The following is a 19,971-nucleotide window of genomic DNA, read 5'->3' as shown; positions in this document are numbered from 1 at the left end:
TGCATTTAAAAAGTACTAGTCTACCTTAATGCCTTATACGAGGTGTCTTCCGATAAACATAAATTCAGATTAAATGAGTAAACAATGCAGAAATGTATAGGGTGACAAAAGCACAATAAAATAGGTGAAAATCAAGTACTTTTATTAATCTCTACACAGTTGGCATACCTACCTCCACATATTTCTTCTGTTTCATCATCTATGCATTCTCTATCATCACACTCACAAAATTTACCATAAACGAGGCCATTTCCATCTGGATTATCACACTTACACCTGCCACAGTGACACGTGCCTAAACCATTAAAACAAAGCAAAAAAGTATTTGTTAAATGCATATAAACGATCATTGATGATTTTTAATCTATCTCTTTCAGAGACAGAGAATATTCAAATCAATTTAGTATTCCAATTAGGTAATTCTGCGGGGAGGATCAAATAGATGACAACCTTCTTTCCTAATGATTATAGTCCAGCCATTAAATTTTATGGCACATAGCTATCATGATTGACCTCTGATAGTCTCATGAATGGAAATTTGACCTCCCCAAGTGCAGAGCTATTTTATACATGGCCATCCAATCAACTCATGAGTGACTATCTTGCGATTACACCTGGGTCTGAAGTGAACTAAAGCAGAAAATTCTAAGCTTTGTGAGGGAAGTAGTCTTGCTTATCTTCCTCACCAGTATTTATTCAATGCTTTGCACAATATTTGAGCATACTATTTATATAATAAATATTTGTGGAATTCATTATCAAATGCATAAATGAAAAATTTAGAATCTCCTAATAATTTCACCTCCACAGTGTTAAACTGATCCATGCGTCCTTTTGACAATGGGACCAGAGCAGGTTTTCTCAGGTATAGTGTCCTGAGACCTCCCCAAAACCTCAGGGTGGCTCATAGTGATGTAGAGGCACTGGATTTGCCTGGTCTACCATACTCCACAGACTCTGCCAACTTTGAGGATTTGACTAGAACCCGGAATGATTTCATTGACATTAAAACAGCATTCAAATGACATTGAAAAGTACAATGTCCATTTCAGGAATTCCCTTTTTAATGTTTCTTTTTCCATTTTTAATTGATCATCATAGCAACCAACAGATAAAAACTGAGACTTTACCACTCACCAGATACCATCCCAGACTTTGGAAACACAATGGGAGATCAAGAGGAAGTCAGCCACAATCCTCCTCTCAGAGTTTTATATGAGAAACCCAAAGTGATAAAATAAATGGAGAAGTGCAAAGTGTTGCAGAAGAGCTTAGCAGGGGATTTAACTGAGATCTGGTAGGCAGACACAGAGTCCCTGGGGACATAGCTCCTAAACGAGGTACTGAGAGGAAAGTAAAAATAACGGGCAAAAGAAGCCCACTTCCCGCAAGAGACAACAGCAAAGGCTCTCTGGTAAAAGAGGAAATAAGAAGAAAAAGCCCAAGATGGCTGGAACATTGAAAATGATGTGGAAAGTGGCATGAACTGCAAAAGGCATGTAGAGGTGTAGTTTACTGAAGTCCTACAGCTCACGGTCAAGATTTCCAACTTTAATCCAGGAATAACAAAAGGCCATAGAAGTATTTTCAGCCAGGGAGTCAGGTGATCATGTATGAGTTTTTACTAGATTGTGCTAGTTGTCATTTACAGAATGAAGTGAAATGCACAGCGGATATGAGAATAGCTTATTCCATTTGTCTGCAAGAAAGAAGATAGATGCTGACCAGAGTGACGGCAGTGAGTTAGAAAGAAGTGGAGACACTCAGGGGTGTTTACAGGAGAAAGAACAGAGGACTTGGGGACTGCGTATGAGAGGTGAAGGATTAGGAGTAACGGAAGATGATACTGATGTCGAAACTAAGCTACTGGACATTGGCAATTCTGTGTGCGATGGGCTAGAAAGGGGGTGGATTTGGGACTGTGATGGATTTGTGGCCAAATCCAGGTTTTACTACCAGTAGCTGTACATTTTTGAGGTCATTACGTTCATCTCTAACTCTCAAATTGCTTCTCTGAAAATAGTATCTACCTCACAGGGCTGCTACGAGAGTCCAGTGGTAAATATGTCACCCGACCATCTTTCTGAAAACACTCTTTGTTCAGTAACATCATAGGTTTTCAGAAAACTTTGGGTTCTTCATCTTCTTCCATGAAGATACTAAGTATACGAGTCACGTTCCCAAACATTTCCTCTAGACTCTGTATATTGATGGATCCCACAACGTCCCGTCTTCAAACCCTCTGCCTGATTCTGTTACCCAGGTCATTCCCAATTAGCTATTATCTATAAAGAGTTTTTTCTCTCACAGTCACATAGAAATGGTGATTTTGCAGAATTCGAGCTAATTATTTTTCCACCTTGAGAAAATTCATATGAACTTTACATTTATTAAATTTCCTTTTCTTGTGTGTTTTTTCCTGAAAACTATTTTAATTTATAAAAGCTTATTTCAAATCAAATGCTATAATTCATGGTACTGCCTCATCTCATTTTTTTCTCTAATTATTACCCTTCTTTTCCATTTTCACATTTATTCATGCTGTCTTTCAACCATCCACATATCCATTCACTACATTTTCTTGCTGCCTATTATATTGTTGGCAAAGTACCAGGTGCTATAGGAGATAAGATGAATAAAACTAAAACTAAGTAAATCACAGACTAGGGAGGAAGAGCTTAAATGATCAATATTTTTTAAAAAATATTTTTATTTATTTATTTGACAGAGATCATAAGTAGGCAGAGAGGTAAGTGGAGGTGGGGGGAGCAGGCTCCCCGCGGAGCAAAAAGCCTGATGCGGGGCTCCATCCCAGGACTCTGAGATCATGACCTGAGCCGAAGACAGAGGCTTAACCCACTGAGCCATCCAGGCACCCCAGAAGATCAATAATTTTTACACGTACCTATGAGACCTGATGACATAAAAGCACTTGCAATATATCTGTGACAAATGCTATATAAAAAGTATAAACCTTAGTCTGGCTCTGCAAAGGAGGAAAGGCACAGTAAAGGAGCAAGTTCTTCAGTTGGCACTTGATGAGCGGATACAATCTCAAGAGGTGGAGATGGAGAAACGGCTTGTGATGCTGAGCAAGGAGGCTCAGCTAAGGGGTAAGGATGTGGAATGAAAACAGTGCAGAGTCTGGCTTGGGTTTGGAGAAAAGGGTCAGTTGAAGGCAGAGAGGAAAGGATCAAGAATACTGGCTAAGGACTTCAGAATTTTTCTGCTGGAATACCAGGGCCTCTCACGGTTTCATGGTTTGGAAACAAGGTATAGCATCGGCAGGGCAGAATACGGAGCTGATTTCAGAAAAGACAGGAAAGAACAGCCTCTACCTTCGAATTCAACAACTCATCACTGACACCCTGACAGGCAGACTCACTCCCATCCACACATCTGAACAATTTCTGGCTAATGTGGGACGTTTATAACAGTTCCGAGACTTCCTGTCTCACCCAACAAGTAGAATTCACAACTGAAGCTCCAAGATAAGGCAGATGGAAGCCCAGGCAAAAGTGACAGACTCTGTGTTCATGTTATGGCATACTGCTTCTTCTTGTTAGCTGCCGGTGAGCTCGGTCTCTAGGACGGGTCTTCTGCTTTATACTAGATTATTTTCGCTCTGACTTTTCATTGTGACTAATAAGGTGATCTCTCTAAGGAAGACTTCCCTGTCTTGAACACCACCCATACTCCTTTGCAATGGCACTGAGCCCCACTGCACTGCACCCTTCTAGAGTCAACTTCTGGAACTCCCTTAGTCCCCAGCTCCATCTCATCCTGCGCTGCAGTCTTATGCCCCAGTCCAGCTTCCTCTTCTTCCTGTTCTGCCCCAAGCTGCTTCCAGAAAACCACATCATGATATAAAGGGGGAACAATTAGTAGAGAGAACTTAGAGCCTAATGCAGTTTAGATGGAGGGGGTCATCCGGAACTAGGCTGGTAGAAATAGACATTAAAAGAAGCCATGTGAGAACGAGATTGCTCAAGTCAACTTGAAGGACTTTCGTGAGCAGAAAGTAAGAGAGAAAGGTTAAGTGTTAACACTGTGTAAGAATTTACCTTTTGGTGCAGCAATTTCATGTCTAGTAATTGATCCTGAAAATACACCCCCACGAAATATGAATCTGTACCAGTTCATTCTCTGCATTAACATCTGTAATTTCAAAAATACTGGAAAGTGTCCAACCATAGAAGACTGAGTATTAGGGCACTTGTATAGAGGTGAGTCCTATGCATCTGAAAAAAGAATGAGGAAGATTTCTGTGTACTGATATGGAGTGAATTCCAGGAGATTCTGAGTGGCAAAGGCAGAGTGCAAAAGAGCACATACAGCACACTACCTTTTGTGTAGGGAACAAATGAAAAAAAATGATAACACATAACCTTTATTTAAAATAAACATATACACAGACAAAGCAGAACACCATAAAGTTGGTTACCTACTGGGTATGAGGAAAGCAGGAGGGAAGGTTTAAGGAGAGAATGATGATCTGCTAACGATGCTTTTTTATGTAGTTTTGACTTTTGGAAGCATGCTAATGTTCTACATATTGCAAAATAAAATAAAATAAAATAAAATAAAATCAATAAGGATGCAAAGAAGGGGGAAAAAAGTCTAAAACTGAAAGCAATCTGAAGTAAACAAGCTCAGTTGTACTTCCAACATGTATAATAACTACACTAAAGGGAAACAAAAGGAAAAAAACCCAAGTAACTTAGGAACACACCAATCCTGAGCATGGCTGGGGTGGGGTGGGGGTGGGGAAGGAGGTCAATTGCAAACAAATCCCAACATGTTAAGTAGACTTGTTTCGTATAGTGGTACACATGAAGCCATTCTAAAAACAATTTTAAAGATTTTTATTTATTTATTTTACAGACAGAGATCACAAGTAGGCAGAGAGGCAGGCAGAGAGAGAGGAGTTAGCAGGCTCCCTGTAGAGCAGAGAGCCCCATGCGGGGCTTGATCCCAGGACCCTGGGATCATGACCTGAGCCGAAGGCAGAGGCTTTACCCCACTGAGCCACCCAAGCGCCCCCTAAAAACAATGTTAGGTGTACTCCAGGATTGAGCAAATAAGGGAATATATCCATGTGCTGGGAGCCAGAGTTCTCAGTGTGAAAAATGGGACCTGCAAATATGGTAGGGGAAAGACAGGAGATAATGTTGTGGGGGTGGACTGCAGTTATATGTATTGCTATGAACTCACGATTTCTAAAATATATCTGTGTGTACATCTATGTATGTATGTACGTATGTGCATGGACACATTCAAGTGCGTGTTTACTAGCCTGTCTGTAGAAAGGGCCAAGAAGCAAATTCATCCCAGGAGAAATAAGCATCCCCAGTACTTACACTTTTTATTCTAATACCATTCTTCACCTAAAGGAACCAAGACTCTTTAGAGACATGGTTGATTCCAAAGCTGTGGTGAATCAGGTACAATATGGCTCTGGAATATTTTGTTATGCCAGAAAAGAAAGAATTGCTGAAACAAGATGAAACAAAACAGTGAAGGCATGTCACAAGGACTGAGACGCTAGCTTGAAGGGGCTCCAACTGCCTCATCTGGGACAAGCTGAGCACCAGAGTAATTAAGTGTGGTAATGAGGAATAAACCATTGAAGTAACAGGAACTGTGATCCTAGACTGACAATAAATCACTAAGTAAATGACATATCCAATAACGGGTAGATGAGAGAAGACTCTTACTTGTGGTACAATGTTGAGTACCAACTAGTAAATAGGGAAGAGATGCTGGAGTTCGGAAATCATCATTTTTCAGTCAGTAGTGTGAGTACTGGGTCAGGTGGAAGTCATCAGTGGATGGTAAATCGGGGGTAATTTTTTTTTTATTAATTTTTTATTTTTTATAAACATATATTTTTATCCCCAGAGGTACAGGTCTATGAATCACCAGGTTTACACACTTCACAGCACTCACCAAAGCACATACCCTCCCCAATGTCCATAATCCCACCACCTTCTCCCAAACCCCCTCCCCCCAGCAACCCTCAGTTTGTTTTGTGAGATGAAGAGTCACTTATGGTTTGTCTCCCTCCCAATCCCATCTTGTTTCATTTATTCTTCTCCTACCCACTTAAGCCCCCATGGATGGAACTAGAGCGTGTCATGCTTAGCGAAATAAGTCAAGCAGAGAAAGACAACTATCATATGATCTCCCTGATATGAGGAAGTGGTGATGCAAATCGGGGGTAATTTTGACAAGGATGTGATGCCTTATAATTTCTAAGAGTTTCCAACAGACTGTTCATTCGTTACAAGGACAAAATCAGTAATTACAGGGCTGAGACATCAGACAACACCTTGACCGTGTGATCAAAATTAACCTCACCAGTGAGAGCAGATGGGTATCATGGACTTCCAGATGACACATCCTGAGAACACAGAATCCTCTATCTGGTGATTCAGCTAAGAATGTATGACATGAATCTAATCACGCGAACACATCAGACAAAGCCAAAACAAGTAACATTATATAGATTATTTTTAAAAAAAGGTTGGAGAGAATTTTCTTCAAAATTTTCAATGCTGTAACACCATCGTCTGTGGAAATGGTCCAGATTAAAGGAGGCTAACAAGAGATGACAGCTAAATATAACTCTGCCCTCGACTGATCCTACGGAGGCAGGGAAATGCTGTAAAGGACATTGTTCGGTCAGTGAATGAAACTGGAATATGGGTGGTTGATTATACAAAAGTATTATACTGACTTAAAAAAAGATAGAGGCTCAGGTATCTTAAAACTGTGTTTTCTATCTTATCAAGTATGTTTCATCACGTCCTGAAACAATTCTGTAAATTCCTTCTTTAAAGGATGTTAATGTAGCAAATCATGTGTTTTTTTTTTCACTTAAATGTTGAAACATGTGGATTCCTAAACTAATCCTATTTGTTTATAATGTTTTACTTAAAAAAAAAAACCTAGATTTGATTTGAAAAATAAACAATCTATAAATTGAGCCAAAAAGAACAAAGAAATAAAGCAGAATTCAAGCTTTATTACTGAAAAATGTTTGGAAAGCTTGACATTTTCAAAACAATGAGACTATATGGTAAGCATGCGAGGCTGTGTGTGTGTGTGTGTGTGTATGTGTGTGTATGTAGGGATGAGATTAGGAACTGGAGGTAGAAAAATTCTACAGAGAAGACAGAAAAGACTAAGATGCTGGAGAGAAGCAAGGAGATCAGTTAACACAGTGAATAATCTGACTGTTAAGACCATTATTCATGGTGCTGACCCATCCACTCATAACTTGCTTTGGGTATAGCCTTGATTCCTACTAGCAAAATACTCTTACTGCACTTCATCTATACAGGGCAATTCATTGCAGTCAAAGACTGTGGAAAGAGATAGCTCTGAACCAAGGAGGACTTTACCTACAATGGGACTTCAAGAGGGAAGATAGTCACTACTCTTGTAGTCAAAAACTTGTCTTCAGCATCCAAAACAATGGCTCACACCCAGGGTTTTCCAAAAGAATTACTGGGAAAGCTTTAAAAACCCACTGCAGCCCAAACTACACCCATCAAAACAATTCAATCAAAGCTCCCAGCTTTGGACCTGAGAATTCCCAAATTCCACCAGTCTTTAGAAAAAGTGGACTTTTGAGGTCCCATGTGCCCAAATATGAAAAGAGTACTGAATTTTAGTAACATCAGCTATGCACTAATGAAACCAAAACCAGTTGCTTTGTTTTATATGATCTGGGTAATTAATTTTAACAGCTTTACTATAAATTTCTAAAAAGCAGTTTTCAATGTCTTCTATGAGATGTAAAAATATTTTCACCAAACATAAAATTGTGATTTCACTATATTTTCTCATGAGTTTCACATCCAGTCCATCTAAAGCTTCTATCCAATTAAAAAGTTTTGGTTCTATTTGATGCTAAGGTATAAATTCAAAGCACCCTTGAACTGTAATAGAAAATAATTAAGTCAGCTTATAAAAATCCTTTTTGAAAGATTTAATCCAGCATTCAAAATCATGGCTCACAATTTACATAAAATGTTGTTGGGGTGTTGTTTCCTGTGAATATCCTGCTTGAAGAAGGCATTCGGAACAGCTGGGGAGCATCAAACTTGCCAGTCTCAGCAAGATGACATTTTCCCCCTATTGATTTATCTGCATTTCATTTCAAAAAAATATACTCAAAAGCAGTCTCTCTCAGAGGTTCCACATTTCTCAACGCCTACCTTTTTCCATGAAAAACCAAAATGGCATTATTTAAGAATTTTCATAGGATGGATTTCTTACCTGCGTTAGAGCAGATGACATCTTGAGAATTCTTGCACATCTGGTTACTCTTTTTCTTCGTCAGGTCACAATGAGTTGGGTACTGGCACGCACTCCCAAACCAACCTTCCTGACATTTGCACTTGCCACAGTCACACTTACCATGGCCTGAGAATTCAACAACATCCAGTTAGTCTCGAATTATTTTCCAAAGGAACTCATTACTGTAACTGAAAATCTCAAGGGTGACGTTGGTTCGGGACTGAGCTCTAATAAATTCAAACACATATACATTACAGGGGCTGAGGGGTAATGCTACTGTAGATGGTATAATGTATTTTGTGGATTTTACTTCAATAACCAAAGTTGATAAATCATTCTAAAACCATTAATTAATTTTTAGTAGCAGGAGGATAAAGAATAAACCAGAAGTTTAATTATATACTTGGTCAGAAAATTTAGCACTAAAAAAAAAATCCATCTAGCACCTCCACAGTTAAGACATGAAAGCACAATAAAAATTATTTCCATTTTACTTCATTTTATAACACATAAAACCACCACCTCTGAGTAACAAATCTTACATGAAACTCCACTAAACCAAACATTGACTTAGATTTATTGGAATTTAGAATGTAATAAAGTTTAATGGCTATATTAAATACCATCATGGAATATGATTGGCACAAAAATAATTACATATTTTGTTTCTTAATGAGAAAATTTGGTTCAAGAATCAAAAAGATAAGAGCCATGGTCCTCTACTTCCACAGAAATTTCTTAACATTTATGTTCTCAAATCAACATTGTGCTGTTTTTATTGTTGTGATAACTAACTTTCTTAAGTCTTAGTTGATGAATGTTACCAGTGTTTTTATTGACTACACACAAGTCCTACCAAAATATAATATATGTATAATACTGGGCTCTTGTCTTGATGTAACTTAAAAAGTTCAAAGTTGAGGTCCATATACAAAGAAGCTGGTGCTATCGTCAGCCAGAAATGTTTGTCAGACCCTGTGTTAAGTTAAGCAATATGTCTCCTATAGAAATAAGAATGGAGATAATCTCTGAACCCTTTGACCTTTAACTGAGTTTGGAAAGATGAACAGAGTTTAAATGGGCTGCAGGGAGAGCATTCTTATATTACTCAAAATAATAATGCTATGTCCCAATGCCTGAAGTTCATAGACCTTAGAATGGAACCATTGATCTAGTGCCAATAGTCATTCAGTGTGGCAGCCAAAATCTACATGATGAGGTCCAGATGGTCGGTCAGAATGAATGGCTCAGAGGTGTCCCATTTGGGCCTGTTCAGCAGAGCCTGACTCTGTGATTGGCTGTGACTTTAAAACTCCTCTGAATATTGCCCAGTCCAAGTAAATGTTTCTATTCCTGTTGCATTTTTCAAATTAATTATTCTATTTTGAAAACAAAACCTTGCATGCACCCTAACTGTAATTCATTTTATCCAGTGCACATTACTGTCAAATTGATTGTATCATTTTGCATTCTTGTCTGGCCTTACATGATATTGTCAGTCTCAGCCAACTTGGTATCATTTACCAGCGTAAGTGATCTCTTCTGCCAACCATCCAGTCTATTTATGAAAGTATTAAGCCAAATTCTTTAGGTAGCTAAGTCTCTTTTTGCAAAGAAATATCTTGGTAACTATAATTCTCTTTGATAATATTAACATCCTAGGTTGAACGACATGGATTGCCACTATCATCAGTTTAATATCAGCTATTGCCATATGGTCCATCCCAATAAAATGTAGCTTCATATCCATAACAAAGAAAATAGGAGTGATTTAGAAGAGAATGAAATGCAGTAGTACTGATTTGCTGAATCTACAATAAAAGAACACTCACTTTTTTTATATTGGATGGGACAATCTCAGACCCTGACCGAAGTGATACATGATGGAAATGGGTAATGGTGGGGAGACCAAAGGTAACAGATTTTTTTTACAGGGAGAGGGGTAAATTTTAGAAATAGGAGGGAAATTAAAAAATATGCAGAGTTGAGAGAGAGACTCCTCCATCTCAGACTGACCCAAGGAAGCATTAGTAGAAGTAATATTCTCAGGTGCTCACACACCAAAGTTAGCTCATGGAGGCCCAAGTTCAGAAACCCCTCCCATAAAAGGTGCTGTGGTAAACATGGGAAAGAGAACCATTATATTCTTCTTTTAGTGGATTATGATATAAATCAGCACACGGAAGCTTCTTCATGTCCTGCTGTGAAAAAATGATTTAGCTTTTGCTCAGAATATACAGTATTTCTTACTAGGGAATCTCTTTCATAACCTATGTGAATTTCCTAAACCACACTTAGACCAACACTGTATTAGATAATGTACTTTCAGCTTCTCATTTAGCATCTCCTCAGAGGTGAAGATGACAGCCAGTGTAGGACAGGGTCTGCCTTTCTATTGTTTCTAAACTTTATACCCTATGAAGGCCTCCTTGGCTCACTTTTGCCCATTTAGGAAAGTGAACAGAAATCAATTTTTTAATGTCAAGAATTATTAAGTAATACCCTGTACAACCTAATTTGTAGGGAAATATATAATTTTTTTAAGACAGAAAATAATCTTCAGACTATTTTTTACTCTTTCTCTACAGTCATTAATTTCTTGAGCAGAGCTCAGGGAATTAGGTTCCTACATTATTGTACTTACATTATGTAGCTCATCTCCATTGTAGTGTCACAAATATGGCTTCAAAAAAACATTCCATTTTTCAAATAATTTGCCCGTTGGGAATAGACGGCTCAAGAGAACGAAAGCAGAATGCCTGAATCATGAGGCCCAGAAGAGAGCTCTGATTGCCCAAGGTTGAAAGGTGGTCTTTGCTGGCTACATGAAATCCTAACCAGCAATGCATTCCCATTCCTGCCTGTCACCATTCATCTCTCCAGTTCAGATTCTTCTCAAATAACTCAATTTCCACACTTAAAAAATGTAGGCTTAAAATGAACAATCCAACATGCTTCGCAATAAACATGTTGACCTTCAAATAAATTCCCAAGGAGTCAGGAGAAAACACACACAAAACAAGCATGTCAGGAAAATGCCAAAACAATTCCTACCGAAGTAATAAGGAAGAAAAAGTAAATGGCTATTCTTGTTGCTTGCAGGATGGTCAGTGGTGTAGCCCAGTCACTAGAAAGGGAAGACAGACCATGGTGGAGGGTAAAATCTAGTAGTTCCTCTCCTGTTCAAGGAAGAATGTGGAGGCCTGGCAGCTTTCCCTAGGGCTTCACAGAGGGGAGCTAAGCCTTGCCTTTATCTCCAATGATAAAGGCGAGGCATCCCAGCAAAGGCATAATAAACTCCGTTTTGTGATTCTTTAAAGCCATCAGTGGCTCCCCCATTACTTCTGGATCACTTTTACCTTAGGAACGCAAAAACACTAATTTACTCCAGAGGCAGTGGTGATGAATTTATTAGTGCACAGTGGAGAAGCTACTGCTTTTTATTTTTAAATTAAAACAAACTGTGAACAAATGGGAATACCTGACCAGTATTGAAGAACTTTTTTTAAAAAGTCAATTAGCCATTTGTATAAACTAGCAAAAAATAACAGTAGTTTTCTTTTCCAAATAAGAAAAAAACTAATAAAGATAAGGGGAGAGCACTGAACTCCCCTCCAAGTCTACTGATATTCTGGATAAAAATAAACTGCCAAAACTAATGTGCCCATCAGATTAGCTTTACATCTATGGTTTCAAGTCTTCAAAGGCTAAAAAATAAGATAGACAGTAGATGCACAGGTGGCAGATACTAGGTATAAGACAGAAGGATAAAGAAGATGTGGTATATGCATACAATGAAGTGCTAGTCACCAGAAAGAAGGAAATCCTGCTGTCTGGGACACAAGGATGGCTCTTGAAGGCATTATGCTAAAGTCGAAAGAGAAAGACAAGCACTGTATGATTTTACTTATATGTAGGAATAATAAAAACAAGAACAAAAAAAATTAAACCAACAAAAAGACTCCAAGCACATAAAGAAAGAGAACTGTTTGTGGTTTCCCGAGGCAGGGGGTCAGGGAGGGGAGTCAGAAGAAGGTGCTCAAAAGGTACAAACTTTCAGTTAGAAGAAGTACTTGGCATGTAATGCACAACATGAGGACTATGGTTGACACTGCCGTAGGGTATATGTGAAAATTGTTAAGAGAATGAATCCTAAGAGTCCTCATCACAAGGAAAACCAAACAAACAATGTTTTTGTACCTATATGAGATGATGGATGTTATCTAAATTTACTGTGGTCATCATTTCCCAATGGATGTAAGTCAAACCATCATGCGCCAAACTTACACAGTGTTGCATGTCAATTATATCACAACAAAACTTGAAAAATCTCGATTATTAATTATTATTTCATGAATACTGACCATAATTTTTCATTTGTGTTTTAACATTTGGATGTTTAAAAATGGTTCTGCAGTTGGTACAGCCTCTTTGGAGAACAGTGTGGAGATTCCTCAAGAAATTAAAAATAGAACTTCCCTATGCCCCTGCCATTGCACTCTTGGGTATTTACCCCAAAGATACAGATGTAGTGAAAAGAAGGGCCATCTGTACCCCAATGTTTATAGCAGCAATGGCCACGGTCGCCAAACTATGGAAAGAACAAAGATGCCCTTCAACGGATGAATGGATAAGGAAGATATGGTCCATATACGGAGTATTATGGCTCCATCAGAAAGGATGAATACCCAACTTTTGTAGCAACATGGATGGGACTGGAAGAGATTATGCTGAATGAAATAAGTCAAGCAGAGAGAGTCAATTATCATGTGGTTTCACTTATTTGTGGAGCATAACAAATAGCATGGAGGACATGGGGAGTTAGAGAGGAGAAGGGAGTTGGGGGAAATTGGAAGGGGAGGTGAATCATGAGAGACTATGGACTCTGAAAAACAATCTGAGGGGTTTGAAGTGGCGGGGGGGTGGGAGGTTGGGGTACCAGGTGGTGGGTATTATACAGGGCACGGACTGCATGGAGCACTGGGTGTGGTGAAAAAATAATGAAAAAAAAAAAAAAAAAGGTTCTTTCTGGGAGCCAAGTAAGCTAGGGGAAAAGCATTCTAGAGCCTCATGGTAACCTTGAAACAGATTTTTTAATTTGAGCACTCGGTTGACCCTGCCTGCATTGTGTCCTATTTTCCAGTGCATTCAAACAAGCTCAGTTAATAAAAGACACACTCAAGTTTTCTCCACTTGTGAGTCATTGTATATCCCCCCACCCTCTCTATATATAAAGAAACAAAAGAACTAACTATGACACCTAGAATTCTAAGAAAAGATTGTGAAAGGATCCCTTATCTCAATTAGCAGTAGAAACTTGATTATTTTTAAGAAAGGGCACCAGTCCCTGGCTTGCTTCTCAGGCTAACAAAAAAATGACTTCTCAGATATTTCTTCTTCCCATTCCTGAGAACATTATGATGTGAATAATAGAAGAATTCTATGTAGAAGAGAGATTTGCCCTAGAAAATAAAAGGTCTGGGCTCTAATAATTGCCTGGACACTAGTCAGCCACGTGACCTTGATCAGAAAATTAGAAGAAAGGGACACAAGTAATTACTGCCTTCCAGATACCACGGTAAGTGCTTTATACAGGTTAGTCGGCTTTATTTCTAGAAGGAGCCAGTGAGACAAATTTTTGTTTCCCAGTTTTACAAATAAGAGGACTAAAGTGTAATTAGCTTGCTCAAGGTCACATAGTTTATAAGTTGAAAAGCTGTGTTTTCTCCATGATAGCCATTCTGTTTAGTTGCAATGCCACAGACTGGACCCTTTCTGTTCTAGGAAAGATGGTGTCAGTAAAAGCCACAAATTGGTGGCATAGACAGCAGCACTGGTCTACTTTTTGCTGTTTCCTTTTGGAATTCACATGCCCCGAACTGGATTATTGGTAATCCTTGGTGAAAACACTCAACAGTAAAATTATCAGACTTTACTATTTCAAATTAATGCTAACATTGGTAGATACCCAACTTTTGTAGCAACATGGATGGGACTGGAAGAGATTATGCTGAATGAAATAAGTCAAGCAGAGAGAGTCAATTATCATATGGTTTCACTTATCTGTGGAGCATAACAAATAGCATGGAGGACATGGGGAGATGAAGAGGAGAAGGGAGTTGAGGGAAATTGGAAGGGGAGGTGAACCATGAGAGACTGTGGACTCTGAAAAACAACCTGAGGGTTTTGAAGGGGCAGGGGGTGGGAGGTTGGGGGAACCAGGTGGTGGGTATTAGGGAGGGCACGGATTGCATGGAGCACTGGGTGTGGTGCAAAAATAATGAATACAGTTATATTGAAAATAAATAAAAAGTAAATAAATAAATTAATTAAAAAAATAAAAAACCCGTACTTTGGCCTGAATTATTTTCTTTTCCTCATAACAAAGCAGAGTACTTTCTTCAAGTGGGTCACTCAGCATATGAAAACAAATCTTGTTTGCTACTGAAAACAATCATGACACAGAATTCTATTTGTTATAAAGCACCCATTAAAATATGATAAATTATCCTGATATGTATATTTTTAATGTGAATTTTGGGTAAGTACTGATAAAATCAGAAGACTCACAATGAGAAATCTGGTAATGTGAGACTGAGAGACGAAATATAAATTATAGCAAAGCATGACATTGTATTTTGGTTGAGCCTTACACCTTAAGTTTCCTAAATTCAAAGAAAAAGCTATATAAATTATTTCAAATTCACACACACACACACACACACACACACACCCAAGTTTGGGGATTCAGGAATCCTCATTGTTAGTACAGATTCTATCACAGCTGGCCTTGTGACCTTCAGCCAATTAATCCTTGCATTTGTCTGGCCTGGTTCTCTTTGTTTTTGGTCTGGTAAGTCAAAAGTATGTGAACTCAGTATTCCTCAAGGGAGGCAGGGTATGTCTCTTCTACGACACTTGAGTGGAAGTGTCTTCCCTGCCCGTTCCATCTATACCACCCAGGAAGCTGCTGTCCTTCCCTGCCTGCTCCTCCATGGCCGTAAGAACATGTGTTGCATTTCTCAGGTGTCTGGAGAGGGAAAGACAGAGGGAAAAGGCCTCCGGACAAGATGAGGGACGTTCTCTGTTCCCTTTCCCTCCTTCTAGCACCCACCTCTAACATCCTATTTATCCAAAATCTTTATAGAGATTCTTTACTCTCTTCTGGAATAAAAAATAAGTAATAATAATAATAATAATGGCCTCACTTCCCTTAGTTTCTGCCTTGGTCTTTTGTCCCCTGTCGGGGTCTTTTTTTTTTTTTTTTTAAGATTTTATTTATTTATTTGACAGACAGAGATCACAAGTAGGCAGAGAGAGAGAGAGAGGAGGAGGAAGCAGGCTCCCTGCTGAGCAGAGCCCGATGTGGGGCCCGATTCCAAGACCCTGGGATCATGACCCGAGCTGAAGGCAGAGGCTTTAACCCACTAAGCCACCCAGGTACCCCCTCTTTTTCTTTTTTAAAGATTTTTTTTAAAATATGGAATGCTTCATGAATGTGCATGTCATCCTTGTGCAAGGGCCATGCCAATCTTCTCTGTAGCGTTCCAATTTTAATATATGTGCAGCCAAAGTGAGCACTCCTGTTGGGGTCTTTTATTCAGAAGTGTCTCTTAGGATCAATTATACCAAATGACAGAAGGCACTCAGGCCTTAGAAACTTAACATCCACCAATATCTCTTAGTCAATTGAAATGAACTGAATCACCTCAGAATGTTGTGACCAGAACAGGAGACCTGAGACCAGTGAAATCTCTTCAGCTTTACTGAAGAAGTAAAGAAGTTCCACACTCACCATTGCCTCCTTGCCCAGTACATAAATACGTGTGCCCAGAAATCTGGTCAGTGGAGAGACATGTATATGTATGTGTATGTGCTTATTGATACATATATGTGTTCATGTGTGTACATAAGTACATATATGAGACTTAGAAAGACTCTGAATTTTCTCTTTTAATATGGAAGCACTGGATGATGAGACTGTATTCGGCATCCCTCACAATATTGAGATTTTTTTCCCCAAATGTTTTGTATATGTATTTTTAATGAAAATCAATAATATTCTTCATCTGTTAATGTTAGGTTTCTTCATCTCAAGTTCTAATGATTGTCTATAGAGTAAACTCTACATGTGCCCTTATTCTCACAGCCATTAAGGAACTGTGCATCTCCCCCATGAGAAAGGGTAACACAGGGCCCTAGAGCACACGTATATGGGTAAATTCAATTTTTTGAGATGTGTTCAAGAGTTTTGAGACAATAGTTTTAAGCAATGGGTTTGAAAAAATAGAAGAAAGATTTTATTTCTTAAGCTAGATCATGGAAACATCCTATCAATTTTATCTTCTACACTTTAGGTAGTATTTCACTCAAAACTCTAAAAAAGAAAAAAATTATCTGTTAGAAGCAATACTCTTATAAGTGATAATGTTAAAGAACATTGTTTTGACCTTGAGGGGCATTCAGGAGATGTGAGAATCCTGACTCATATTCATAAAACACAGGGCCAAGGAGACAGAGTCACCTTTACAGCCTGAGGGTCTAGAAGAGCCAGGTAGACCATGCTTGGTTATCTGAATGGGAGGACACTATCATTGGAGGGCTATATGCTGAGCCAGGGTGGGAGGTGCAGAGTAGAGGTATGAAAGGGTCTCCAGGAAAGGCCCTATCTCTGTCCCTGCCCCCTCCACTGGGAGTGAAGTATGGGACACAGAGAAACAGAGTAGAGGTCCCACTGCACAACCCTGGAGAAGCCTTGTACATTTTTCTCTAGACCAGCTTGGAACAGCTTCAGCAGAACAGAAATGTCTGTGAAAGCTGCAAGTACCTAACACAGGCCACCAATTGTCCTGCTGACCCAGCTTGGGGCAGGATGGCAATCACAATTTTGGGGAGAAGGAAGGTTACTACCTAATAAGTGCTTGTGATAAAAATGAGTAGATGGAATTACAAAACTGCCAACCAGAGATCAAATGGGAAGCACAGATGTAGTAAATGGCAGACGAGACAGAAGCCAGCAACCACAGAACAGAACATGAGTGGGGATAAGAAGGCAGAGGTGGTGCCCTGGGGGCCGTGAGCAGTTGACCCCCAAAGATCCTCTATCTCCACTCCAAGGAAACCCCAAATAAATGAGCATGCCCAGAATCAAATTAAATAAGGTTTCTATCTTTGGTAGCATGGGAGCTATTACAGGTTGAATAGTATCTCTCCCCACCTCCAACAAATTCACACATGGAAATCCTAACCCTAGTGTACCTCAGAATGTGGTCTTATTTGGATACAAAGTCATTGCTGATGTAATTAGTTAAGATGCCCTCCTACTGGAGTAGGGTGGGTCCTTAACTTAATGGGACTAGTGTTCTTATAAAAATGGGCAATCTGGCCACAGAGAACACCACATGAAGATGAAGACAGAGATTAAGACCGGGATGAAGCTTCTATAAGCCGAGGATCATCAAAGATGGCCGACAAAGCTCTGGAAGCCCAAGAGAGAGGGATAAAACAGATTCCCCTTCATAACATAACTCTGCTGATACCTTGATCTGAGACTTCTAGCCCCAGAGCAGGGGGACAAAAAAATGCCTGTAGCCTAAACCATCCAGTTTGTGGTACTTGGTTATGACAGTCCTAACAGAGTAATACAGAAGTTCAAGGTATTGTTAGAAGAATGATGGAAAAATAAAGGTTTACCATTCTACATGTCTGGGTTTATTGTTTTAAAAGGTAATTGCCACCCACTGACCTATTCAGCACATTTTAATCCATATACCTCAGAGATGTCTCCATCAATAATGGCTGGCATTTACCTGAGTGTTGTACCTACTGTACCCAGGACCAACCTAAAGGTTAAAGAAGGCAAAAACCTCTGAACAGAAGTATATAATTCTCTTTGCCTATGTCTAAAATCAATAGGAAAAAAATCAGTAGAAATTCCCCACCTAGTGAAACACACTGCTTAGGCAATTACTGAGAAACAGGCCAAATGACTCTTCATGGCTTAGCTCTCTAATCATTCTAATCCATTCCCCAAACCTGTTTTCTAGACAATAAAATCACTTCCTTCACCTGAAAAGAATACCACACATCTCTGTTAGCTCTACTGCATTACTAAATTCCTATGGACTGTGCAAATCCTCCCCTAAACAAAGCTTCCAAACTATGACCAAGAAGTAGACTTTAGAAAAAGTCTGAACTTTTATAAAGAGTTTTTGTAAAGTCCACTTTTTATAAAACCTGTCTTTTTTTAATAAAGAACTCTTTTATTGCTCCTTAAATAAGTCTGTGCAAGGGCTCAGTGAAGGATTATCTACGATCACCTCATAATCTCCAAACGTTATGATCAAGTAATTCTTTGGAATGTTATTTTCTCCTCATCCAACTAAAGGGGAGCAGATGGCAACAATTTATTTTTTTATTTCCTTCTCAGTTCAAAAATTAACATTTATATGTTCAGTTAACTTTACTGTAAATCCACTAATTGCAATGATTTCCTTTTCTATTAACTCAGTAACTCCCCAGGGTACCTCTGTTCTAAGCTGTTATAAAGTAGGTAGTTAATAAAAGTTGTTGACAATTTGGTTGACTTAATTGGAAAAAAAAAAAAAGCAAAATCATTCTCTTGTAAGCAGAGACATTAAATCATGCACTGTCTACAATATAAAGATCAGTCACCAGGAAAATATATATCAGTAGTTGGCATGGAGACCAAATTGAACTCATTACCATTTATTTTTAAAACTCTTCAGTAACTCATGAAGCATTTTATAAAATTTGAAAAGCATTTCATGGACAAGGTAAGAAATACTTTAAAATGAGCTGTCACTTCAAAGTTCCTAAAAAAAAAAAAAAAAAACTTTAAAAACCTAGATCAGTAGACAAAAAAATTAAATGGGATATAAAGCCATAGGGTAAGCATTTTTTGGGGAGGGGAAGGATATAATACTCTGTAACTCTGTTGGGATATCCCTACCTCATTTCTTAAGGAGTAAAAACTGGACACAGCTCATTTGACAAAGAGAGCTCATCTAGAAACCATGGATATTGTAGAGGAGGGGCAAATTGTACTGAGGTGTGCACTGAGGTGCTCAAAAGGGAAGGAAAGATTGCTGTGACAGCCATTTCACGCAGATGTTTCGAAACCATTTAAAGCTAAGCCATCCAGAGAAGTAGAAAAGAGCATGGAAACAGTGGGGACCATTGTTCCAAAGAAAAGGAATATCTTCACGTGAAGATATGATTAAATTCAAAGCTGACCCACCCCAGTCCAAAATGCCTTCCCTGTTCTTAACTCATGAGCCATGGCATTCCCCATTCTGAAAGTCTGCAGTCATTATAATTCATGATAGATAAGCTTCACCTATTGTTAAATTTATAAAGTATTCCATTTTTTATTTGACACAGAGAGAGAGAGAGAGAGCAAGTGCACAAGCAGGAAAAGTAGCAGAGGGAGCTGAACAGGGAGCGCACCAGGGGCTTAATCCCAGAACCTCATGACCTGAGTCAGACAGAAGCTTAACGGAATGAGACACTTAGGCGCCCCCAAAGTATCTCATTTTTAATCATTCTAGATGATGTATATTGTCTTCCTTTTGGCATGGGCATACAGATATTTACTTTGGAAAATACCTTTACCAAAATATTCTGTGGTGCATAATAACAAAT

General features: G+C 38.8%; 1 protein-coding gene and 1 non-coding gene across 2 annotated transcripts in view; both read right to left on the bottom strand.

Annotated features, from left to right (window-relative positions):
* Positions 1-19,971, bottom strand: part of ITGBL1 (integrin subunit beta like 1) — a 213,247-nt gene that overhangs the window by 118,998 nt on the left and 74,278 nt on the right. Inside the window, exons 3-4 of the mRNA XM_059377440.1 lie at positions 8,287-8,433; positions 173-295 (exon numbers count right to left, since the gene is read on the bottom strand). Coding sequence (XP_059233423.1) covers positions 173-295; positions 8,287-8,433 — 270 coding nt within the window. The remainder of the gene's footprint in view (positions 1-172; positions 296-8,286; positions 8,434-19,971) is intronic.
* Positions 15,782-15,888, bottom strand: LOC132003017 (U6 spliceosomal RNA). The gene has a single exon (XR_009400097.1). It is a non-coding gene; the product is annotated as a U6 spliceosomal RNA (small nuclear RNA).

The sequence above is a fragment of the Mustela nigripes genome, chromosome 15 (genome assembly GCF_022355385.1).
Source record: "Mustela nigripes isolate SB6536 chromosome 15, MUSNIG.SB6536, whole genome shotgun sequence".
Lineage (NCBI taxonomy): Eukaryota > Metazoa > Chordata > Mammalia > Carnivora > Mustelidae > Mustela > Mustela nigripes.
This window is presented reverse-complemented; position numbering and strand designations above follow the sequence as displayed.